This window comes from Panthera pardus, unplaced genomic scaffold (genome assembly GCF_024362965.1).
Source record: "Panthera pardus isolate Hobbes unplaced genomic scaffold, ASM2436296v1 HiC_scaffold_13, whole genome shotgun sequence".
In the NCBI taxonomy this organism is placed as follows: Eukaryota; Metazoa; Chordata; class Mammalia; order Carnivora; family Felidae; genus Panthera; species Panthera pardus.
Genome location: NW_026526688.1, coordinates 70,935,068 through 70,962,523, shown reverse-complemented (window position 1 = coordinate 70,962,523; position 27,456 = coordinate 70,935,068). Strand labels below are relative to the sequence as shown.

Genomic DNA, 27,456 nt, shown 5'->3' with positions numbered 1-27,456 from the left:
GGGGAAACTGAGGTACAAAGAAGTCATGCAACAAGGCAAAGTCATTACAGCTAAGAGTAATGGAATTGCAAGAGGAATCTTGCTCCAGACTTCAGAGTCTGTATTCTTAACCATTAGACCATACTGCCCCTAGTTAAACAACACAACAGAGACTTACCATCCGGCTAAATGTCAGTATTCATAATCCACTATTAAGAACTCTGACTTAAACTCTCCAGATCCTCTTCCTTAAAAACGTGGAAACTATTCATTACCTCTCAAGATTGTCGTGAGGATCAAATGAGGGAATGCATATAAAGTCTTTACGATAGTGCCTAACAAATAAGATGCTCAAAAAGTGGTCAGTGTGTGTGTGTGTGTGTGTGTGTGTGTGTGTGTGTGTGTGTGTTGTGTGTTAAATAACTGCTATCACTGCAGCCATATATATGCAAATCATGGAAGATTCTACCCCGTGGAAGAACAGACCCCAGAGCTCCTGATACACTGCTAAGTGGCATGGATCCCTACTTTGGCTCATGCCAGTCCCCAGAACCAGCTCCCTTGGCCATTCTTCCGTGTGGAAGTAACTGTCCAGACTCTAACCTGACAAAACAATATAAGCACATCTGGTTGCTATTATTATTAACAGTTGCTCTTTACATTGTAGAAGACAGATTCATCAATACATTGTGAAGATATCAAACACTTAATTTCTGTGCCAATATTCTCTACTCTTATAAAATGAGTACAATAGCAATAGTGTATCAATGTTACAACTGTGGTGGGCATTAAATGACTTAATATGTTGCAAGCACTCACCTGTTTGCTCAGAATTTTTTTTTTTGAAGACTGATTAGCCATTGAAATATGTGGTTACTTATTCTCAATTATTACCTGTATGTATGTATGCATATTTTACAGAAACATCACCTCATATCATAGTACTATTACTGAAATAATGCAGAGATTTAGGTGGCTAAATCGATGTCAATTCAGAGGCTGCTGCCCAAGTAAGATTCATGTTCGTCTCTAAAGAACACTTCTCATACTCTTTATTACTATCTTGTGATAAATTTTACCAAAAAAGATCTCATTAACATTTAGGCCTGCCTACTGTGATGCTCTGTGGTGTGTGGCTGTTTATTACACACATACTGAGTGATTCACTATTAAATTATTAATAATTCAATAACAGTTCTTATGAATGATCAACAATTTACCTTTATTATGTGTCAACAACTGAACCACTGTAGTATTGAAATATTTTAGAGAAACTAAATTACGAAATGGAGTTAATATTCATTCTATTTAGGCTAAAGCAAACATTTTCTCTGATGGATTATCATCTTGTCATTTCCCCTTCTACTTTCAATGAATAGGGTAAGAGTAAAGGGAGAGACTGCCAGTAGAGGTAGGTAGGAATAGGAAAAAAAAAAAGGAGGACTTCTTGAAAACATCCCAACTACTGAGCTTAGTATATCTTGGAATATTGAAATGGGAATGCACAGGGGCGCCTGGGTGGCTCAGTCGGTCAAGCGTCCGACTTCAGCTCAGGTCACGATCTCACGCTCCGTGAGTTCGAGCCCCGCGTCGGGCTCTGGGCTGATGGCTCAGAGCCTGGAGCCTGCTTCTGATTCTGTGTCTCCCTCTCTCTCTGCCCCTCCCCCGTTCATGCTCTGTCTCTCTCTGTCTCAAAAATAAAACGTTAAAAAAAAATTAAAAAAAAAAAAAAAAGAAAGAAATGGGAACGCACATATAAAGAGTTACTTAAGGGGTATCAAACTTTAAGATAAGAAGGAAGGGCTAAGAATATACTCTCTCATCTACCTAACACCTAGACACTTTCAAGCATCATTTCCACAAGGAACCACCACCAAAAGGCACCCTACAGGTGGCTCCTTTTACAATTTCATTGCTTCAACATATTTATAAAAGGCCATTTCACCATTAATCAAGACATCTTTAAAGGATTTTGGTATAGGATTGGTTCTTTCAGTTTTTATCTGTGCCGTATCATTGCTACGCTTGCAAATACCAAGGTACTCGAGATATGGATTGATCTAAGCCTAAAAGAAATATTTAAGGAGTGTGATAATAAAATTTGGACAGGATTCATGTAATGCTTGTCAAAGCATTATCATGACTTCAGGCCTGGTTTTAAAAGAAAATACTTAAATGGCTGATCAGCAGCATAAGGCATTTAGGCTCATATGTTTAGATATATAAAATTACTTTTTGGTGATGATGTCTCTGAAAATGATAAAATGAGTTTGTTTTAGAATATACTAAAGGGAAATGAAAATATCTGTCCTTTTAGGGTACTAGAGAATTTCAGGTACAGTTCTTGAATAGCAGTGTTAAAAAAACTTCTAAATATTTACTTTGAACATTTATACTTGAATATATATTTGAATATTTATGATGAGATGATTTATAGTCAATGCATCTGAAAAAAATATCCTCAGAGTTTAAAAGAAATTTTAGGCATTCCAGCAAAATTCATTATTCAACATTTGACATCTAAGAACAGATCCATAGACTTGTACTTTAATAAACACAAACAGAAGAGCAGAACATTTCAATCCTGATTGATGGACATTATTTTAGGAAATAGGTGTTCAAATAAAATGGTTCTAGCCTTCAGGTTCCTCTTTGGCAAAGTAAAGGAATGAACCAGTTAGTAAAAAAGGTCATTTCAAAAAACTCATAGCTTCCCCCCACACCACCGCTTAAGAAACCAATCACATTTCCTTTTGTATGTGTAGTATGTCAAAAAATATGCAATTAATACATAGAACATATTAGAACATTATCCACTACAACATTTTCCAGAAAATTTTATTTTTTCTACAGTCTATACAGAACTGTTATCACCAAATATCGTAACTGTCTACAGGCAATATCCATGGAAACCAGCTTCTAAATACCAGTGTATTATGAAATGAGGGGGAAAAAAAAACAAAAAAACCACTTACTAATAGGAGTGTTGAAAGGCCAACAAATGCACCGAGTCCTGTATTGTGAAAGGTCTACCCTCTGACCATGGGAAGCTTTAATCCCATCAAGGAAAGTGACTGCTTCCAATAGAAATGTTATAATACCTTTTCCTAATATGTCACTTTTACAAAACTCTTTCAAAGTGCCAACCGGCAAACGAGGAGGGCCTGCAGTTATCATAGACTAGAATTGCTGCCCCACAGGGCGAATCCTTTTTTTGTTTGTTTGTTTACTGTGCACCACAAATCACACCTTAAAAGGTTAGCCTTTAGAACATGAAAGCACATTTCAGAATTCATTGGACACAGGCTCCATCTGACTCTTCTGATAAAAAAATATATCCCTATCCCTTATCAGCTATAATAGCAGAGTGGTGCCAAGAAGTAATAATAGAATGGAACCTGGCATAAAGAGGATGCTTAATAAATGGAATATATTTTTATTATCTAATGTAATTTCTATTAGATTTCTAGACTTTCTAGTTTTTCCATTCACCTGTGCTAAGTGACAATGTTCCAAACAACTAACAGAAAGTTTACTGCTGTTTTGTTTGCTTTTTTTAACCTGTTCTTCAATGATCACTATATACACTATATGTATGTATGTGTGTGTATATATATATATATATATATATATATATATATATATATATATTTATATATATTTATATATATGGGGTTATGTACACACACATACACACACACACACACACACACACATACACACACGTACATATGTATGTGTCTAGGGTATAGATATTTACAGTAAAGTTAGAAAAGGTAAAATTCTATTTATATCACTTTCATTTTTATATTATCCCCAAGCAAGTATGTATTTACTTTAAGGATGTTCATTATCAATACCTGCAATTCATCTCTTAGAATACTTTAAAAACATAAAAATATATGTAGACTCCAGAGACAGGATTAGGTAAAGCTGGAATAAACATGTTTTGTAGAAAATTCACTTAGCAATTTTGAAGCAATCAATCTTCACTAGAGAAACAAGATTCTGTGGAGACTAAAATAAACTAATAAAAAATTAGTGACAGATAGACATTAATTACATTTTCTGAGACTTCAAATCTTGACAAAAGAAAAATAATTTAACCTCTTTTATGGGAAATTTAGGATTTCAGAAATCAGAGAAACAAGTCATTCTATTCATGCTACACATTAAAAATATGAAAACGTTTGACTTTTGTGTTTTTCTAGGATCATCACTTTCACTTGCAGTGACGAAGGATTTATGTGATATATAGAATTCTGTTTTCCACAGAACCTGACTATAGACTGAGGTAAAAAAAGAAAAAAAAAAACCTCAAAAGAAGAAGAAAAAAAGACAGTCCTTTCTCCAGAAACAAAACAAAACAAGATCTTCATATGAAAGGAAACATTTCAGATTGTTAGGTGATTTGATCACTGTAATAAGTCCTGCTAAGGCGATTACTTCATATTTTGCGGCATGAAAAGGGAAATAAGAAATACTAGGCTTAGTGCCCACTTGGCTAAATCCACCTTCCCGGGCAATATCCCTAGGCAGGGTTTTTTTGGACTTAGGTTTGTTTTATTTTCCTCTTCTCACTTTTAACATTTTTCCTTGTGCTCTGTATTTATTTCTACCCTTATCCTGTTAAAATTACTCCTTCAAGGTGCTTTAATATCCAGGATTCCTACCATAGCTTTTAATAGGTTCCTGTGCTACCAGAAAATTCAGCAGTTTTTAACAGTTTCAAATGTATCACTCACTTCATTTCCTCTTTTGCTCCAGATGTTTTCTCTTAGAGTTCTCATTCGTTGACAGAAGAGGTAGGACAGCTTTTCTCTCTCTCTCTCTCTCTCCCTCTCTCTCTCTCTCTCTCTCTCTCTCTCTCTTTTAGAATTAGCTCATCACTTCTAGCCATATATTCAGATATTTTTATCTACCTATTTGTTTCACTGAGCTTAAATTTCCCTCCCTGAAAATGCCAGGAATCAATCATACATTTCAATTCTTAATTTTATTAATTTTATGGACAAACAAAAAATGGTAAAAACAAAGTACAAGTGTCAAATCATTTGGCAGAGTGAGAAATCTCCCATTTAATATCATTTCAGTACTTTAATAGACTCAGATCGAAATTAAACCTTATTAGTTCAGAAATTTCTCAGAGAAGCTGTGTTCATGATCACACATATGGGCAAATTTGAGGTCCCGATTTGTGTACTTATAGCAATGCATGTACTCTGGCTTCACATTACAAAGTGCTTGTATTTTCATTTAAACGAGTTGAAAAAGTGAAAATACACATTTACGTGTCTTTAAAATATTGTACAACGTAGGACAATTCTAAAAATAAACTTAGAATATAAGCACTTTGAAGGCAGTGCGTATTTTTTTTTAAGTCATTGTGTCCCCAGACTCTACTCCATGACACTATGAATGGACACTGTCCCTTTCCATGTAGTTGATATGAGAACGCAAGTACCTCAAACTATAAGAGAAAATAAAAGAGAAAGCAATGTGCCTCTTCTCCCTGCCCCCACACCACACTCCAGGGAAACACAGACAACTTTCCATTTGACTTGTAGACCTTTGGGCAACTGAGTAATTGTGGGCTACTTAGAGCTTTAGTCATTTGTGAACCTCAACCTGGGCGAGACAGCTATTTCACCAGATGGCAAATGTGATCACAGTTTTCAGTACAGCAATTCCAGCAATAATATTCCTGTCATAGGTCAAGAACGTACTTTATATCACCAAGTTATGACTAATGGGTTCCAAGCACATACGGCGGGACATTTCATTGGATATACTTAGAAATTGCCTAATGGCAACTTTTAAAATATTGAGCATGGGATCCCTTTGCTTGAAAAAGGCTCAATATTTCAAAAGCTGATTGATTACATCTCTTACTACCAACAGTATTGCCTCCATCACGTCGCTGGCACATTTTCACTAATCCTTCAGAGCTCAGTTAAGAATGACCTCTTCAGAGAAGCTTTCTGGGAAGCCTACAATATTTTCACAGCATGGTCCATACCACCACACCCATTACCACTTTGATTTATATTTCTTGCGTGCTTGCCCCCTTGTCAATGCTTTCTGAAAGCCAGGGCCCATCTAATAATCTCTCTATTCCAAATATTTAGCACAGTATTTGGTCCATACATAGGAGAGACTAAATGACTAGTGAGGGATGGATGGATGGATGGATGGATGGATGGATGGATGATGGAGTTTGCAGATACATAATATACTAACATACATATTTATATACAAATATATTCAGACACACTAGGCTACCAAATAGTCACAATTACACATGTGATGCTGAAATATTCCTATATAACTCATACTTACACTCTTGAATATTTTTTTTTCCTTATTTCTCTAATTCTGGCTATTCACAAATAAGAATGACTAGTTTTCTCAAAAATAATTTTAAGTGGCTTTTAAAAAACCAGGATACTAGAGTTTATTCAGGGCAGAAATTAGACACTATGTTTATGAAATTCATTACACTGTTAATCATCCTTCATTATCTCACATGCTAGCCATTACATGGGGAACATTTTGATCTGCTGTATACCCCTGGCACACTAGCATGATAATGGTTATGCAACTTGCTGTGTTTTAACTCTATGGTTTAAGTATCTTACTGTTCCTTTTTCAAATACGTCTCCAACAAGGGTCATTTTCAGAGCTCACAGGGAGGTCAGCTAATTGAGGATACATATACCTCATCCTCACTAGTCGTTACTGTACTAAATACAGGACTGGGAAAGTAGTATTAATTACATATTCTCAAGTAAACTCAAACCTTATTTTTATCATCAAGTAGTATCTTTGACTTAACAGTATACCATTTTCAAGGAAGTAACAAGCATGACCCAAGAGGAGTTTTTCCCTCTAACTCCCCACCTGCTTTCTTGAAGAGGAGATGAATGAAATTATGAAGGGGTCTATAAACCCATCTCCTTTCTCACACACAGCCCATCCCGTAAATTGTCGGCTGGAATATTTTTGTCTATTTCAAAATATTTTTGTCAATTTCCTCTCTTGCCACTGAAATCTCATTATTTCAGACCCCCATAAGCAAATCCTGATTATTCCAATAGCCTTCCCTAAAGCCTCTCTGACCCATACTCTTCCTCCTCCTTCCCCATACCATTTACCCACCCAGGGTGAGGCTTATCCACCTTAAAAGCAGGCCTTATTTTGTCAGTTCACTTTCATAAAACATACACTGGCACACAAGCTGCATAAACCACATAAACCACCACCAATGGCTACCTGTTTTCTTCTCTGTCAAACTAGAATCCTGAACATTTTATTTTTCATTTAAAAGCAACACATTTAATCCTGGATTAAATGGCTGGCATTTTGAGAGTGTGGCTCCTGTGAGACTGTCATTGAGAAACGGATCTTTGTTCAACGTGATCAATGTTCAGATCAGATTTTGCCATTTCAGCAACAGGCTACTTTCTAGTGGTGAGTTCAGGAAGGTAAAGAGCAACTTTTGGTGGCTCTTGTCAGTTACCGTGCTGACCTCTGCCAGGCTGTTCATTTCTGTTCAGGCTTCTACACTTAGCACATACATTCTATTCTTCCCAATTTAACATTTAATCTCACGTTACCTTGTTTCTTTCAAGCATAGGTGTCTCTGGCTAGTTTAGATGTTCCCTGAAGGCAAGGATTATGTTATCGCTCCCGCTCTGTCACTTAGGCCTCCTTATTCTTGGTGGGAATTTAGTAAGTATGTCTTAAATCTCTGGCTATAGGACAGTAAACTCACATCACCTCACCGCAGCACAGTAAACCAGAGCATAATTAAACTTGAACTTTGCACCAATTGTAAAAGACTGATGACCATAAATTCCTGTTATTAGCAAACAGTTCTGGGGTGGAATTATGTGTTGTAAACCAGTAACTACTTTATTATCCAAATCATCAAATAGGAAATAAACTGTTCGTGTGATCATGACTGCATTACTTACCAGTTTGCATTCTTCTACAAGGTGTGATTTTTATTTAGTTTTTTGATGAACAGGTAAGGCAGATAACGATGTTTTTCTTGTCTAGTAAATAATATAACAGCTAACAGAGACAGTGATAATTCTCTTCTCATATAACAGTGTACCTTGGATCAAAGGTATGACTACTATCTCTACTATTTGCTAGCTCTGCGTATTTGGACAATTTTTATATCTTCTCTCAGCCCACACCCTCCTTCGCAAAACAGGGATTGCACGTACCGTAAACAGGAGTGAAGAGAGATTAGGGGTCGCGTGGACAACTAATTTAGTTCAGGGCTTGGCAAACAGTAGGTGCTCAATAAACAGTAGCATTTTTTCCATGGCACCTATCTGCTTGGCTTCTCTAGCTGGCTCAGTAAATGAACGCATAAGGAAAGGACCGCGGTCTGCAGACAACCTTCTGGTCTTCTTCTTCCTTCCCTTCTTTTCTCTCTTCCTTCCTTCCTCCCTTCCTCTCTTCTTTCTTTCTTCCCTCATTGTTTTCTTGCCTTTCTTTGCTCACTACAAGGAAAACCTTGAATAGATCTTTGAACCTTCCCTTTTCTCTTCTCAGAAATCCCTCTTATTAAAGTTCTTCAGACGTATAAACAAGTATCTGAATTTTGGGAAGCTCAGTAGAGGAGTGTCATCATTTGCAGAATGATGTCCAACTATTATAACCACTTATTTGGAAGTTCCTTATCTAGACAAATAGTAAGTAAACTGTGATTAGAGAGATTTTTTCCCCCTCAAAATACCCTAGGATAACATACAGTGCAGGCCTCATTTCCACAGAGATTAACCTCAATGCCTCAGCAAAAACAGTGCCTACCACAATCCCATGAAATAATTTTAGAAGCAATAAATTATGACTGGTTCCATTTACACAAATATTTTGATATCATGAACTAGCTTGCTTATTCAAACTGACAGACTGAGATGGAGAGCTACAGATAGAAAGGTCAAGAAGTAGATGATGTTTTTGAAGTTAGTGTGTGGGGTTTCTGGTGAGAAAGGGGTAGGGGGGTTAAATCAGCTGCCATATGGGGAAACCATCTGTGTGTCTCAGTAGACAGGGAGCAAAGTGTACTTGGGATTTGACAATTTATTCAAACATTTTTCAAGTGCTTCAAACAGCTGTGGGGAATAATTTTTTGGGGGAAGAAAAATCTTTGGGCAATGAAGTTTTAAAAGTATTGTGTATAATGGGTAAGTCCTTTACTATATAACTATTAGTAGCATAGTGAATCAAAAATTTCTTGGTTCCCTTTTATTTAGGAATTCTTTGCGATCTTGAGTTATCCAGCTAAAAGTTTAAAATGATAAAAGAAACAACAGAGCACTTAATAGACTTCTAAGCAGTGAACTTTTTTTTTCTTTTTTTCATATTAAATTTAATTTAGAGGAAAAAAGATTTTTTCTTTTAATGTTTATTTATTTTTGAGAGAGAGAGAGAGACACACAGCATGCGTGGGGGAGAGGCAGAGAGAGAGGGAGACACAGAATCTGAAGCAGGCTCCAGGCTCTGAGCTGTCAGCATAGAGCCCGGTGCGGGGCTCAAACTCAGGGACAGCGAGATCATGACCTGAGCTCAAGTCGGAAGCCCAACCTACTGAGCCACCCAGGTGCCCCTAGAGGAAGAAGATTCTTAAAGCTCAAAAATGGGAAGGAATGGAGCTGGGTAACACACAGGTAATCTGTTGACATTACTCAGAAGAGGGTGGGATGACAAGAGAATGGAGGGGACTAATGTGAAACAGTGGCATTTCCAGAAGATTGTTTTTTCTTCTTTTTCTTTCTTTTTGTAGAGTTGGGGAGGGGGAAAGGGAGAGAATCTCAAGCAGGATCCACAATTAGTGCGGAGCCCGATGTGGGCCTCATTCCCATGACCCTGGGAACATGACTTGGGCCAAAATCAAGAGTTGGACACTCAACCAACTGAGCCACCCAGGCACCCTGAAAATTGTTTTTTGTAAAGTGATTACAATTTGGACTTTATCAGAACTTTAAGAATTTACCATAAAACCAATGTCAAATTAAAAAATGAATTTTAATTCAAAGGATCATGTATAAATGAACAGTCTGAAAACTCTGAAGTGATTCTTTTCCATTCAAAAACAGAAAAGTTATAATATTATCCTAAGTGAATATTTTCAAAAGAACTTTTTTAGAACTATTCTTGTTGGGATCAAGGCAAAATAAATGTTAGTGCCTCTGTATATTTGTGAATATTCTAGGGAGACAAATCTTTCGGTGTTGTGACTTCAACCTTCATCTGGAACCCAATCTCTCATTTTGGTTATAATTTAATAATATAATTATTAAGCAGGCTAATAAATAAGTTAACCAAAGCTAATAGCCAGTGGCCAATGTCAGAGCTGAATCTGAAACATGTAGGCATTCCAAGCTAGTGTTCTTCCTAGTAGATTAAAATCTCTCACATGAATAAGTTGCCAATTCATCCTACAGATAGAAGTAGGTGATCAGTATACTACATGGAGCAAAGCACAATTGGAATTCCTCATTTCCCAAACTGGTAGTCCTACCACTGTATGTACTGAAAAATGCATTCAGGATATCACTTTGATGGAATGAAGACAAATTTCCTTTCCTGTGGTCTCCTCTAGGATATTAATAATGGAATAGAAACATACACCTCTACATGTACCAGTAACCTGAACATATCTATTGACAGAGATTAAAGAAGGTATACCTTACTCTGGGCAAGAGCATATTTGCGTACCTACATCTCACCAGACCACCTGCTATCCTAGTCCTCTGAATGGGTGGTCACAAAGGCAAAGTTAACTCCACAGGGGCAGGAACCTCGGTCTCCTCCTTCCTCCTTTCTCACCTTTGAGTGAATGTCTGTGACTACACAGAGGTCTTGCCATTTGTTCTTAAGCCGGGAGCCAAGCATCTGTTATGACCAATACTGCATCATTCTACTAAGACTCATGATTATGCTACCTCATCTGCAGCAAACACAGAATAGGATATTATATTTGTATCATTCCTTCTACTGAAAACAGAGATACAAGTATGACCAACATTGCCAAGGAAGCTGGGGAGGTGTTCTTTAACTTTTACTCTGTACCTTCACGTGTGAATCAGATACAACAAAATCTTTTAAGCTTAACTTGGACAAGTTTTGTTAACTACGTTAATCTCACTTTTGTTAATTCCATAGCAAAACAATAATCTTTTTGTAAAATTTAGATGTTTTGGAGTCACTCTGGGAAAAAAAAAAAAAACTTCAGAGGGAAATCAAATAATAATTACAAACAATTTCATCAAATAATTAAAAATAAATCTCAAATCAGTACCTGCCTGTATTATAAAATCCAGAGGAGACAGCCTATTTAAAGATTGGCTTCTTCAGAAGGTAGGCTGTTCCACAAAGAAAGCTGAGATCTGAACACATTCTAGTTCTCCAAGAGTCAGGGCCAGATGAATAGGAGAAAGTGTGTGGCTTGAAAGTTCATACAGCAAAATAATGTTAATAACTTAATACTAGAGAAACAACTGCATAAAACATGGAAGGGCTGAGAAAAGAAAGGCCAGTGCAGAATTACAACAGTATATTGAAGATCTGCACATATAGAGGTCCTGTATTCATGACTGGTGCTCTATGGTTCTTGCTTAGTTTTTCTCTTGGGTAAAATTGCATACATAGGTGACTGGCTAGCTGGCTAGGAGTATGGGTATTCCATTGGTCCCAGAAGTTGTCCGTATGGGCGTCCCTGTACCAGATGGATAACTCCAACAAGAGGTCTCATCGTTATCCCGGTGGCAGCAAGATTGCAACTGAAAGCAAAGACATGGCACAAAGAATGGCATTTCAAGCTTCCCAAATCTTCAGAGTGTGAAACTGTAAGACTCATTCTAAATCAATGCAAGAAAGCAGTATCTGGGCAATGATCCAGCAGAGAAGGTGGAAAAGGAGGGCAAAGAACAGAGGGAGGTTTTGGGGAGCGGAAGAGGAGAGGGTAAGATGCCGAGGGAAAAAAGGTAAAGGGCCAGTGAGAGACAGACCCTGGGTGAGCCAGACACGAGTTTGGGAGTTGCAGGATACATTCTTTCTCTACTTGAAATGTTGATTTTGAACATTTCAAAACATAAAACCAAAACATCTCATTAGCCAAGGGCAGAGTCCCTTGATCTCAGACTTGGTCACATCCCCACCCTTCATTTTAAGCCCTCTTGGGAATGATTTTTTTTTTAAGTTACAAAAGTAATTGCTACAGAGGTCAAAGGATAACCAAACTATAAATTATGGCATCGAACTAACTACACTCAAAAGAGTTGCTGGAAAGGGCACTGGCAAATCTTCACTCTAAAGACAATTTTACTCTGGGGCCAGAGATGCAGGTAGGAAAAACAGTTAAGTGGAAGATTGAAAGCTGCACTTCAACTCTTTGTGGCTTTTCACACTGATAATGGAGATTGTTATTTTTGTACCACCAGCTCCTCTTCCTCTTTCCGGTGGAAAAAAATAAACCATTTTGTTTTCAGGGACCATTTCTCCACCAGTCACAGTCCATCACTTGGCCCTAGGATGGGCATGTAATCCAAGTCTTGCCAAGAACAGTAACACATGCACCTAGATCCCTCTATATTAATTGGTCCAGGGATAGATACTTGGTTTAAACCAGGCCAATCAAAACTCTTCTGAGAGCTTGTACAGGAAAAGTTCTTGCAGCCTTTAGAGACTGCAAGTGCTAAAATCTTGGCACTTCTCTGCATTTTATGAAGACAGACAGATTGACAAAGAAGTCGACCACAGGGAGCAAGTCTTTAGAGGCAGAGAAAAAGAGACAGAAAGTTGATGGCATCATTCGGAACCTGGATAAGGCCTATCCCTGAAATGTTCAGAAACGTGATCCAAACATTTCCTTTCTAAGCTGGTTACTTATTTGTGGTTGCTTGAAACTAAAAGAGTCTTCAAGTTATATTTCCATGTATGACTCCCACATATATAGTTGACTTATACTACTACCTACTAGGGAAACTTAAATTTTTTTATGGTGCATCTGTCGCTGAACTAGTGTTATTATTCTTAGACACTATGCGATATTGGGCTGTATCATCTGTTCTTCTCAGAGCCCAAGTAAACTTGGCCTGACCCTTGGAGAAAAGAGGAAAGACATTTATCTCTTCTCCATAATAAAATGATCATTTAACATTCTAAGTCATTTTATACGAGTATTTCCAATGTCAGCAATGTTGACATTGGTCGTTTTGTTCTTCCAAAAACTTGTGCCCTGGAGCAGAAAAGAATGTATCTTTGAAATAAAAGGCATTGGGCTATCTCTGTAGCTTTTCTTTGCACATACGTGCGTGGGCATCCACCCACCCACACAGATCTTTAACGGTGAAGGCAGGAAGAGGAACGGTAAGAGAGGAATATATATGCTTTCTGTGACTGGATCAATGAGAAAATAATCAGGCAAAATGGAGGTCCGAGAGAATGTGTACCTGTAACGTGTTGTTGTTTGAGCAATAACAACATTCCTCCTAACGACTCCAGGTGTTAGGTAGAACTTCCTTCAAATTCTCCAATCTGTTTTGCATGCTTCTGCTAGTGCTCTCTTTTGAAAATACAGACCAATACACTACCTGGTTCTGCAACAAAACCCTTGGCTTCTGATAGCATAAGGAAGGAAGAAAGGAAGTCCAAATCTATCAGCTTCCTACCAAACATCCCTCCCAGTTCGACCCTACCCACAGTACAGCCTCCCCTTTGTCACACCTCCACCATCTCTCAAGCTCCAGAGAAACTCACCGCCTGCCAATTATTCCAGGCATTTGCCACCTGCAGGCTTCCTTTACATGGAGTGCTCACTCCTCTTTAATCCGCCTATTATTTCATTGGAACTGACTTTTACTGAGTACTTTCCAGTGTTTGTCAGCCCACTGAGGTTGTATCTATGCTCCCAGGCTCTAATTCACCCTGTATTTCCATACCTCTCTGGATGATAAGTAACCTTGCTATGCTTTCATGTTTACATCACTTTTTAGTTAGGACAATAGCAGGACACTACTGTCTGCCTACACAGCTCACTTCCGTGCACCCTCCCCTTGCTCCTTAAAAGGTAAGTGATTGGGGCGCCTGGGGGGCTCAGTCAGTTAAGCGGCTGACTTCGGCTCAGGTCATGATCTCGCGGTTCGTGAGTTCAAGCCCCGCGTCGGGCTCTGTGCTGACAGCTCAGAGCCTGGAGCCTGTTTCAATTCTGTGTCTCCCTCTCTCTCTCTCTGCCCCTCCCCCGTTCATGCTCTGTCTCTCTCTGTCTCAAAAATAAACGTTTAAAAAAAATTTAGAAAAAAAAAAGGTAAGTGATTTACTTAGCTAACCAACCTGCATATGCTTCAGCATAGATGGACCCCTAAAGTAAGTCGTGGGGATGAACAATGGATGCTCTAAGCCAATCTGGTTCCCCTTCCCCTTGGCCAATGGGTGAAGCAGGCATGTCACAGAAAGTGGTCAAACCATCATCTGACCAGGCAAACCTTATCTGCTCTTACAGAAAGGTTCCCAAGATGTACCTCACTTCCTCTGTGATTTTTGGCTCTTTTTCTTGCCATCATGAACAGCACCGAAGCTCTGAGTTATAGTTCAACACCCGGCTACTCGTCATCGGGCCCAGTTCTGCAGGCTCAGGCCGGGGATTATGTAGGTCCGGAGCTTCATGTGACACCGTTGGAATCCGGTGCTAAAACCTAAGGTCGCTTATGGCAGTAGTAGCTAGTGGTGGTTAGTAAAATAGTAAAAGTGGTGACTTTTTCTTTCCTCGATCCTCTTAAGGAATTCATGAAAACATTTGGCTTGGCCAAAAGATTCTTATGACACACTTATGGGTCTCTAAAGTCATTCTTAGCTAAATAAATAATACTGCCTTCCTTTCATCTCATCTATATGGTCATGAAACTAAGGAATATTTTTACATACTTTTCATAAAACAGTTGTTGCCTGAAAATTTTATCACTCACGGCTTGCACTGTTATTGCAAAATTGGTATTAGGAATCCATACTGTCCTTGAAAGTTCTATCTACTAGAGTGGAACACAAAAAAAATGAGTATCCGAGTTTTCGAGGGCTGCATGGCAGGGTTAACTCCTGCATCCCGATTTCTCTGTGATAAATTAATAATATTTATTTATAGACTGTTGCTAGTAAAATACACAGTAGGGGTATGCGTTAGAAAATGGTCAACACAGTGATCTAAACATAACCAGTTACAGTCATGACTAGACTCTCTGTTTACCATTCTGGAACTGGTGGCGTTTTATTACAATTGCCTATTTACTTGTCTGCCTCTTTCCCCGGACTGTGAGCTCCTTAGGGGCATGGGCCATCTCCTCCCACAGTGCTCAAGAAGTGCTTGTTGAACGTGAGAGTATATAAATGAGCAAATAATGATGCCACAGTAGTCCTACTATAAATGCCGGGAAGAGAGGAAAATATCCAAAAGATTATTTTTTAATTAAAAAAAAAACAAAACTAGGGGCGCCTAGGGAGCTCAGTTGGTTAAGTGTCCGACTCTCGATTTCGGCTCAGGTCAGCCCTGCATCGGGCTTCACGTTGCACATGGAGCCTGACTGGGATTCTCTTTCTCCCTCCCTCTGCCCCTCCCCAGTGCATGCTCTCCCTCCCTCCTTCCCTCCCTCCCTCTCTCTCTCTCTCTCTCTCAAAACGAAACCACAAAAAAAGTTTTGTTCATCTGAAATTCGAAATATTAACAAAAGAACCTGTTTCATTTAGCATATTTAGCATTTCTATTGTTGAAATATTTCTAATGTGACGGGGCATAATATTTCCTCCAAAAGAAACTCCGTCATTTTGGTGAAAACGAGGTAATATTTTAAATTGGGCAGACTGACTATCTCTTTTCAAATGCTATCCATTATGGTCCGTCTCTCTGTAAAATATTATATGTAATAAGCAGATTATTTGCCTTAGAAAAGCAAGCAGAAAGAATTAAAAGAAAGATGTTTTCCAGTAGAAATGAGTCCTCCTAGGTACGCCATATGTCATTAACATAATAGCCACATACACACAACACTGACATATTCAAGCATCTTTTACAGCAAACTACACCCACTCTCTCTCTCTCTTCATCTGCCCCTTCCATATTCCAGCCAGTCCCTCCACCATATCGTCTGGATATCCTGTCCGCTTGTTAAAGCAATAAAGTCTAATTTGCCTGACTTGTTTTGCTCCTTGTAATAGTACCAGTCTTAAAGAGCGTAAAGACACAGCTCACTCTGTGTTTCTCTTTATAACAGAAGATGTGAGCAGCCGGTAGGGCTATGGGGAAAGAGTCAAACATTTCACCTGAGTCTGTCCTCTTCTAAAGATACAGTTAACATAGTGATTCAGGTTTTCTAGACTCTTCTATGTTTCAGACTTGGGAAAATATTTAAAACGAGGCAGTTTAAATTCTTAAAATGCACTTGGATGGGGCCAACATATGTATTTTTGTTCTACGGCATTATAATGGAGAGAAGTTAATGTTGCCATTAAAACACAGGGTCACGGTCCTGGGATCTAGCCCTGCTTCAGCATGGAGCCCACTTAAGATTCTTTCTCTCTCTCTCCTTCTGCCACGCTCGCTGACTTGTGCTCTCTCTCTCTAAAAAAAAAATAATAATAATAAACAAAAAAACAACTTTAAACTTGAGCTTGAGAGTACCAAGCCGTGTTAAGGAAAAACTTTATTCTGCTCGACGACAGTCTACATTCCAGCCACATGGTCGACAAAATTAGGCAGAGAAACTCCTCTGGGCACATTAAAAACAAAATTGCTGAATAAATGACTGAAAGAAAAGAAGTGGTTTTAAGGTAATAGTGAGACATCAGGAAAATAAGAGAATTCTTTGGAAGACAAATAAGCATAAGAAGTGAAGATTTCAGTGAGGTAAAATATGCCCTGTAGTCCTGTCAGTATCTGCTGGGTCCTGGGGCACAAAAGCAGGAGTTGAGGGTGTAATGAGCCACAAGTGGTACAAGAGAAGAAGCCCCGAGCCGGACCCTAACCCCATCCCTTCCCTCACACCCCTGCTATGCACATGTCTCTCTCTGTAAAATGGACCACTCAGTGGCAGACTATAAGGCTATGTCCACAATCTGATGACTGTCTTCTCAGCAGCCGTAAGACAGTTGAATGGTATCTTCAAGCTACTGAGAACATAATAAACACACAACTTCAAATCCTATATCCATTCTGACTAACTTCTGAGAATGGAAGTAAAATAAAGACATTTTTAAATACAGAAGAGCTGAGCACTTATTGCCAACAGGCTTTCACTTAAGAGACTTTTAAACACTCTACTTAAGGAGGAAGTAAAATAATTCTACAAAACAAACTGTGAAATGCAAGAAAAACGCAGAAAAATTCTGAAATGCAAGCAGGATCTAACTATGAAGACATATTCGGGGCACCAAAAGCAGACACATGGGTATAGCTAAAGAAATATTGTTCACAGAAAATATGGGGCACCTGGGTGGCTCAGCTGGTTAAGCATCTGACTTAATTTCAGCTCAGGTCGTGATCTAACAGCTTATGAGATTCTCTCTCCCTCTCTCTCTGCCCTGTCCCCACTTGCACACACATGTGCTCTCTTTCTCTCAAAATAAGTAAATAAACTTAAAAAAAAAGAAAATAATAAAATGTCTTACATACAAAGTTAAAAAATACAAAACTGAAATCCTCAGTCTCTATGACACATACCATCAGGAGTGGGGTCAAATGCAATGAGAACCAAACCAGCATGGACAATAAGAATGAGATCACCTACCGCCCCCCCGTTAACAGTTTACAGTAACAAGACATTACTATTTTAGTGTCTTCATTATTGCCCAGGCTATATGGAACTTCCCTGAAGAGTCGTTAACTCCTTCAACTAAAAGCAGCAACAGTTCACAATCCAGCACTGCTGAACCCCTCACCCCGAAAGTCCTTGCCTTGTTTCAAGAGATTCCAAGCTATTATATCATGAGCCTTTCCCAATTCTAATCAAATTTCCACACTGAAGGATCCATTTTAAACCAAACTTCAAATTCTCAACAAGATCTGGTTTTGCTTCCCCCCCCCACCCCAAGACACGACTAAAACCGTGGAGGCGGTGTTCTCTGTCATCATGGGAAGCCATAAACACAGCTCTGTCTTATCAACCAGGTGTGGTGGTATTTGGGGAGTGAGCATTCCACAGCAGTTAACATGTTCTCAGGTAATTTTATATTTTGAGGATGGGGATCTAAACATGGATTAGCTTTAGATATTAAGTTAAATAGGCATTTCTAAGGTAGCCACTTAAAAGTGACAATGGATGTATACTTTCTAAATTCACAGAAAAGAAAAATGGAACAAGAAGATTAATAAATGCAAGGAAGGAAACTGAAGAAACAGAAAAATGAAGTACAAACCCAAAGTTATATACATAATAAGAAACAATGCACTATATGAAATTCCTAAGTTAAATATAAAGATTTTTTTACTGAATTTTATTTTATTGCTACTCACATTCCTTTCATAAGAGAAAACAAAAACACACACAGATGTACATACTAACATGCACACACACATGCACAAAGAAAGACACAGGAAAGGTGAAAGTAAACGAATGGAAAGAATGTCAGGCAAATAACGATTGCAGTTACCTGAGGTAGTTTGTTAATATTATAGGCATAATATACTTTAAAGCCAAACCAAAACATCAATGAAGACTAAACAAGGTCAGAGCTCTGAACTTCTGTGCACCAACTAACATAATTTAAAAATCTATAAAGCAAAAAATAATATAATATCAATAATATATAATAATATGATGATAAAAACATACAAAGCAAAAAAAAAATTAAACATATAAAGCAAAAAACACATAAAGCAAAAAGGTAGGCCTACATGGTGAAACTAACAAGTGTATTTATCCTCTATTAGGAGAATTTAATACCTCTCTTAGTAATTGATACATCAAAAAAAATTCAGGAAAGATACTGATGCTGTGATCAGATCAACTGCACAAATTAATATAATGGACATATACAGAGTTGCACCACACAACTGAAGAATATACTCTCTTTTTAAGTACATTTGGAAAACTTAAAAATCTGAAGCAAATAAAGCCAAGTCTTACATTTTAAACAGTCATAGACAAACAAGCCATATTTTTTTACTCCAAATTAAGTGAATTTAGAAATCTCTCATTTAAAAGCCTCAAATGTGCACTTAAAACCCTCATAGTTTTATATAAAATGTGAACAATATGCTTCTATATGATAATGGCTTAAAAGAAGCAAACAATGGACATTTTAAATATCTTCAAATGGACAAAAATAAAAATGCCACATTATCAAAATTGGTAGGATACAACTAAAACAGGATTGAGAAATCAAACTCACATCACTGATAATACAATAAACTGGAATTAAGAGCAATGAGAAGTGCCCATCACCTAGAGAACGTTCTGGCCAAAATATTTAAGCAGGACCTAACTATGAAGACATATTCAAAGAAATTGACACTAAGAGATTCTGCAGAATAAATGTCCTGGACTGTTTAAAAAAAACAATGTCATAACAGCCAAGAAAAGGCAAGGAAAGAGTTATAATAACCGAATACAATATATAGTCAATGATTTGTTCAAAATCAAAACATAATAACAAAAAAGAAAATAAAAAAGTGTTAACATTTTGGGATCAGGAGACTGGAAAATCAACTATGTATTAGGTAATAATTTCATATTAATATTAAATTTCTTGCATGTGAAAACGGTATTGAAATGACATAGGAAATATCCTTGGTTTTAGGCGATTTATGGTGAAGTATAAAGTGTCATTATGTCTATAACTTCTTTTTAAATGCAGAAATTAAAAAAATTAAAAAAAATTTTCCCAAATGGGAAAAGTGTCTCTTAACAAACTAAGGAAGTACTTGACATAATAAAGAAAAAAAAAGAATCTCCACTAATCATCATACCCTACAGAAGTGATGAATCACTAAATTCCACTCCTGAAACCATTATTACCTGATATGTTAACTGACTTGGGTTTAAATAAAATTTTAAAAAATCTTCATAATCAATATTGGTATATTAACAGCACAATTTTTACTCCTGCTGGCCAAAGATGGAACAATTTCAGTTGTAAAGTAAATAATGATACCACTGGATTATAACACAAGTAATAAAATAAATATCCATGAGTCTATACTGATATAAATGACAGAGGAAGGAAGGAAGGAAAGAAGGAAGGAAGGAAGGAAGGAAGGAAGGAAGGAAGGAAGGGAGGGAGGAAGGGAGGGAGGGAGGGAGGGAGTTAGGAAGGAGGGAAGAAGGAAAAAACACAAATTTTCTGTTCTGAAAAATTCCAAATAACCCCCTTCCAGGAGACAGAACTTAATCACTCCTCCTTGAATATGTACTGGACTTAGTTACATGCCTCCAGTTAACAGCTAATGAAAGGGAAACATACTTCCTTACCAGAGGAGCAACCCACCCTCAGTGATCAAGATTAACATCATCAGTGATAAGTAAGGGAGACAGTATGTACCTTCTGATATGATATGAGGAGAACGGAATATCATCTATTTGGAATTCTTCCCCCAAATCCATAACCTCAGTGCAATCATGAGAAAAGATCTGAAAAACCTAAACTGAGGAACCTTCTACAAAATACCTGATCAATACTCTTCAAAACTGTCAAGGTCGAGGAATAAAATGAAAGAGACGGACTGTCACAGATTGGATAAGAATGAGGACCAAATGCAATATGCTTATCCTAGAAAGAATCCTAAAACAGGAAAAGGACATAAAGAGAGAAAACCACTGACATCTGAATAAAGTCTGTAGTTAAGAGTATTGCAAGAATGTCAGGTTTTCAATGATGCAAATATAACATGGTTACGTAAGATATTAACATTGGAGGAACCCAGGTTAAGAATGTATAGAAATTCTCTGCACTATATTTGCAGCATTCCATAAATCTAAAGTTATTCCAAATTTTAAAGTTTTTTTTTTTTAAAGAAACTCTAAAATCAGAAAGATGACAGGGATACCTACTAAGACAATCTACAGCTTAATAAGAGATGGAAAAGAAAGAGTAGAGAAAGTGAGAAGGAGAAAGGAATCTTTTTTTTTCACAAATCATGTGATTTTTTTTTTTGCTTAAATCCAAAACAGTTCCCAGAATAATTACGAAATAAATAAAAGAGCTTATAGCAAGTGTGCAGGATATAAGATCAATAAAAAAAAAAAAAAATCAACTGCATTTCTAACTACCAGCAATATACAAATAGAATATATTTTTCAGGAAGGGGATTTTAGCAAGTCTATAAATAATATAGAAATAAACCTAAATAATTATGCATAACATCTCTAAAAGGAACATTTGAAAAATGTATAGATGATAAAGAAGATTCCAATAAGTGGAGAAACAAAAGTTCTCCAAGATAGAAAGTTATTTCTATAAAGATGTCAACTCTCATCAAAATGATTTATATATCCAATGCTATCACAATAAAAATCACAACAGGAGTTTTCAAGGAACTTGGCCACCTATTTCTAAAAATATATTAATGAAAAATAGCACGGATGTTCCAAAAGAGAAGAAACAAGAGGTGAGACTTCCCTATCACAGAGCTTCTACATGCTACATGATTAAGACAGCATCATTAAGACACAACTGAGCAAAGGAACAGAGCCCCAGGTACCAGAACAAATCATATGCAGAAATCTGATTACAAATCTACTGGCTCTGCGTATCCCTGGGGGAAAGAGTGATTATTTAGTACATGATTTGGGGACACTACTGGATACCCTAATGAAAAACCTCACACCAGAGACAAAAATAATTACAGATGAATCAAAGACTTAAATAACAAAAGCAAAATTTAGGGGTGCCTGGGTGCCTCAGTCGGTTGAGCATCTGACTTTGGCTCAGGTCACGATCTCACAGTTCATGGGTTCGAGCCCCATGTCGGGCTCTGTGCTGACAGCTCAGAGCCTGGAGCCTGCTTCGGATTCTGTGTCTCCCTCTCTCTCTTTCCCTCCCCCGCTCACTCTCTCTCTCTCTCTCTCAAAAATAAAATAATCATAATTTTTTTAAAAAAGAAAAGCAAAATTTAAATAGCCAAGCAGTCTACTAAGAACCGTATAAAAGATATGAACAGACATTTCACAGAAAAGTAAATATGAGTGGGCAATAATAATATAAAAATTTATCAACCTCATTAGTAATCAGAAAACAAAAATAAAAATTAATATTGAGGTATAATTTTATACTTTCCATACTACCAAAAATGAAAAGAATGACAACCAAAAGGTTGTTGAGAATGTGGTGTAACAGAAATATTTGCATATTGTTGGTAGAAATATAAATTGGTCATTTTAAAAATCAACTTAACTCTACCTACTAACATTGAAAATGTAAATGCATTAAGACAGCAATGTGGTTCTTAGATATAGACTCAGAATTTTTTTTTCTTGCACTTTCAGACAAGGAGAACAAGCCAAACATTCATCAAGTAGAAAAGACCAAAAACGTTCACCATACACCAGAATACTATGCATCAAGGAAAACAAATGATCTAAGCTATCTGCGTCAACATGAACTGACGTTAAAATATCACATTTTTCAGTTTAAATACAGTATTATCCCATTGATCTATATTTCAAACACTGGCAAAAAAAAATAACCAACTTACTCTTTATAGGAAAGTACATAGAGAAATGGACAATCGTAAAATTATAGAGAAAATCAGTAGACGGGGGAAAAAACGCTTAGAACAATGATTATATTCGCAGGGACAAGAAGAAGGTGTAATTAGGGAGGAACAAGGGAAAGGAGGTTCAGAATTATTGAAAGTGTCACTTTTCTTAAGTTGAGCCTAATAATGAGTAAAGCTCAGTCACAAGTTAGGCGAGGCATGCTGGATGATGGTTTAATTTTTGTTACTTAACTACTAATATACATCACACACACATGCATATAATGCCTCTCCTGTAACACAACCTCCCAGACGTGCAGGTGTTAAGTGGCCCGTTTGGCGTTGACCTGTAGGAACAGGAGCTAGAGCACGTGGCACAAGAAGGGCTAACATTCTGGCTACTGCTGTTGATGTCTCTGACCCAGAAGACTCCTCTTTGGTCAGCATGCACGAAACTGTTGTAGATTAACGTGCTAAGATTTTTCAAGGAGAGCAAAATCTTAAAGCCATCATAATTTTTAACAAGGCTATGGAATCCAGCATATGAAAAGAAGCCAGGAGGCGCAGTCTAGCATGGTGAAAAACTATCTACATGTGTGTTAGGAAAAATGGATCTTAGCATTTGTTTAGGCATAAAATATGAATGGTATCTAGGGCTGCTACTTTCCTTCTCTGGTCTGTTTCCTTATCCATAAAATGAAGGGTTGAATAACAGTCTCTAAAGGCAGCTAGAATAGCTTCCAGTTCTCAAAGTCAAAGATTACAGATGTAAGACAAAAAAAAAATAACATGAAATGCATAGTCACAGAAGAAATGTGAAAAAAAGTCATTACACAAATGTTAAAGATACAAACTGTGATGACAGCAAGTACAAAGTTTATTTCATCTGCATTGAAATATTTATCTGTAATATACCATAAAGTGAAAATTCTCTTTTAACTTGTATATCAAAGAGAAAACAACCCCACAAAGAAGCTCAAGTAAAATATTTTCATGATATACAAATGCCATTGAAGTGAAAAGTCTTCATAAGACCACCCAACCTTGACAAGTGTATTCACATAGGATTTAAAGAGTAATATTTGTATGACATACAGTAGGTGGTCTTTTGCGTGGGTGAAAGACTCCAGCTGACTTTGGTTCATGAATGCCTCTAGGAGAATTATGATGAATTTCTACCTGGCAGACCATAATGTTAGTCTAAACTTCTAATTCTGCTTTCAGAATTGCATTTCTTCTTTGTGACGAAATATCCGAATTTCTTTAATCCTGTGTGTGCGTGTAAGCATCCGTATGTGTATTTAGGTAGTATGCACCCATGGGCACTGCTTTTTCTTTTAAATACTTATTGTTTATTTTATTGACTTGGCTATTGGGAAGAGAAAATGTAAAATTTTCAGCACTAATCATAACTTAGGTTTTCTGGCACAACTACATTTCTTTATTTGGCTTTTCTTTCTCTACGCGTCATGTCAAATTGTTTTATTCTATATGTACTTTGTGCCATAAGTTACTTCAAACCATTTTCAGTAGATGAACCAATGAATGCATATGTACAGTATGTGTCTCCTGATTTTAAATGAAACATAGCTTAAATAAGGTAAATTTCTTGGATCATCAGAAAAACATGAGAAAAACAGAACAAAAGATGCCATTTGAAATCACATCATTACGCTGGAGAGGATGTGGAGAAACGGGAACCCTCTTGCACTGTTGGTGGGAATGCAAACTTGTGCAGCCGCTCTGGAAAACAGTGTGGAGGTTCCTCAAAAAATTAAAAATAGACCTACCCTATGACCCAGCAATAGCACTGCTAGGAATTTGCCCAAGGGATACAGGAGTGCTGATGCATAGGGACACTTTTACCCCAATATTTATAATAGCACTTTCAACAATAGCCATTTTGTGGAAAAAGCCTAAATGTCCATCAACTGATGAATGGATAAAGACATTGTGGTTTATATACACAATGGAGTACTACATGGCAATGAGAAAGAATGAAATATGGCCCTTTGTAGCAACGTGGATGGAACTGGATAGTATTATGCTAAGTGAAATAAGTCATACAGAGAAAGACAGATACCATATGTTTTCACTCTTATGTGGATCCTGAGAAACTTAACAGAAACCCATGGGGGAGGGGAAGGAAAAAAAAAGACATTAGAGTGGGAGAGAGCCAAAGCATAAGAGACTCTTAAAAACTGAGAACAAACTGAGGGTTGATGGGGGGTGGGAGGGAGGGGAGAGTGGGTGATGGGTATTGAAGAGGGCATCTTTTGGGATGAGCACTAGGTGTTGTATGGAAACCAATTTGACAGTAAATTTCATATATTGAAAAAAATAAAATAAAATCACATCATTAAAATGAAGCAACTTGAAAAACTATAACAGTCATTACACTCTGTTTGAATTTCAAGAATATGGTAACTTACTTGCATATGTCATCTTCTGGGTCTTCAAGCCCAAATCTCTCATCAAATGTAAGCTGTATCCAAACATTTTCTTCTACTGCTACTAATCTCCATACCAAGACCATATTTCTTGGATAAGTATGAGGAAACCTCGGGCTGTGAATACTTCCATTAGTAGACACAGTAATAATTCTCTCATGCTGGGGATCTTGTACTCCTAAAGCAAAAATAGAGGCACAGACACACATTTAGAACAGACATCTCGAAAACTGCAGGTTTCAAAATAAACGTTTGCTCTGTCATCCATATTTTAACCCAAACATGTGTTGGGTATGTCTCACACAACAGAAACCAAGTATCACTCTTTTCAGAACTCACCCAGAAAAAAAAAGAATTATTATTATTTTTTATTTTTCTAATATTCATTTTTGAGACAGAGAGAGACAGAGTGCAAGGAGGGCTGGAGCAGAGAGAGAGGGGGACACAAAATCCGAAGCAGGCTCCCGGGCCTGAGCTATCAGCATGGAGCCTGACGTGGGGCTCAAACTCACAAACTGCGAGATCATGACCTGAGCCAAGATCGGACACTTAACTGACTGAGCTGCCCAGGCACCCCAAAAAGGAACTATTTTAACAATATTGAATAAAAACCTCAGTACTTTTATACTTGAAAGAACATAACACATTAGTCTTAATTATTGAAATGTCAAACTACCAACTCATGGATTCCTGAAATCATAACAAAGCCGACTTAAGGCCCTCATCCTCTAAGAACTTATCAAATATGAGTCATATTAAAAAGAAACTTGCATTTAATTCTATTTTTAAAAATACAAACAGTGGGGCACGTGGGTGGCTCAGTGGGTTGAGTGTCCGACTTCGGCTCGGGTCATGATCTCACAGCTCGTTGATTCGAGCCCCGCTTCGGACTCTGTGCTGACAGCTCAGAACCTGGATCCTGCTTTGGATTCTGTGTCTCCCTCTCTCTCTGCCCATCCCCCACTCATGCTCTGTCTCTCTCTGTCTCAAAAATAAAAGGGGCGCCTGGGTGGCGCAGTCGGTTAAGCGTCCGACTTCAGCCAGGTCACGATCTCGCGGTCCGTGAGTTCGAGCCCCGCGTCGGGCTCTGGGCTGATGGCTCGGAGCCTGGAGCCTGTTTCCGATTCTGTGTCTCCCTCTCTCTCTCTGCCCCTCCCCCGTTCATGCTCTGTCTCTCTCTGTCCCAAAAATAAATAAATAAAAAAAAAAAAATAAAAAAAAAAATAAAATTAAAAAAAAATGTTTTTAAATACAAATAGTGAATTTGCCTCCATTCTTCAGCAGTGATTGTAGCAACTGTTCATTGAGTATTTATGTTACTCAAATTACATTATTTCACATTGATAAAATGCAATTTAAGACTACTTTTCTTAGAAATTTCTTGAATTTGGGGTGCCTGGGTGGCTCAGTCGGTTAAGCGGCCGACTTCGGCTCAGGTCATGATCTCGCGGTCCGTGAGTTCGAGCCCCGCGTCGGGCTCTGTGCTGACAGCTCAGAGCCTGGAGCCTGTTTTGGATTCTGTGTCTCCCTCTCTCTGACCCTCCCCCGTTCATGCTCTGTCTCTCTCTGTCTCAAAAATAAATAAACATTAAAAAAAAATTAAAAAAAAAAAGAAATTTCTTGAATTTAAAAGACTGAATATCAAGGGTCATGTATTAGCTGTTAGATTTTGAGGTTAAAGAATAACCTGTCTTATTGCTAAAAAAAAAAATAATAACTTTAGTAAGTTGAAGTTATGATTCTTCAAGCAGCTTTTTCATTCTCTTAAACTTGGCTATTTCAACAATCAGTCTGGTAAGTATTATTTTATATGGTCAGGGTTGGAAGACAGGGTTAAGACCAATATAAGTTCTTTGAATATATACCAGTGTGCATTATGAAGAAAAATCATCATATTAGTAAATATGTGTTAGTTGCCACAGAATTTTTAAATTAAATCATTTAATGTCGCCATTCTCCTCAGTAATAAGTAACCTATTCAGAAACATGCTCTCTCTTATTGGATGCTAATATTTAATACTGCTATTGGCTATATTAACTTGTATGAAATAATCAATACTTCTTTTATGCACATAATTTAGCACCAATCTATCTCCTGAGAACATAGATGGATCTATCAAGTTAGATGAATTCTTTTCTATTCTGGCAAATTTTCTTTTAAAAATGATGAAAACAGGGGTGACTGGGAGGCTCAGTCGGTTGAGCGTCCGACTTCAGCTCAGGTCATGATCTCGCGGTCTGTGAGTTCAAACCCCGCATTGGGCTCTGTGCTGACGGCTCAGAGCCCAGAGCTTGTTTCAGATTCTCTCTCCCTCTCTCTCTGCCCCT

At 37.5% G+C, this 27,456-nt stretch overlaps 1 protein-coding gene across 1 annotated transcript in view; it reads right to left on the bottom strand.

Moving 5' to 3' along the window:
- Nucleotides 1–27,456, bottom strand: part of PDGFC (platelet derived growth factor C) — a 204,446-nt gene that overhangs the window by 65,297 nt on the left and 111,693 nt on the right. The window contains exon 2 of the mRNA XM_019441162.2: nt 25,111–25,306. Within this exon, the coding sequence (XP_019296707.1) occupies nt 25,111–25,306 (196 nt within the window). The remainder of the gene's footprint in view (nt 1–25,110; nt 25,307–27,456) is intronic.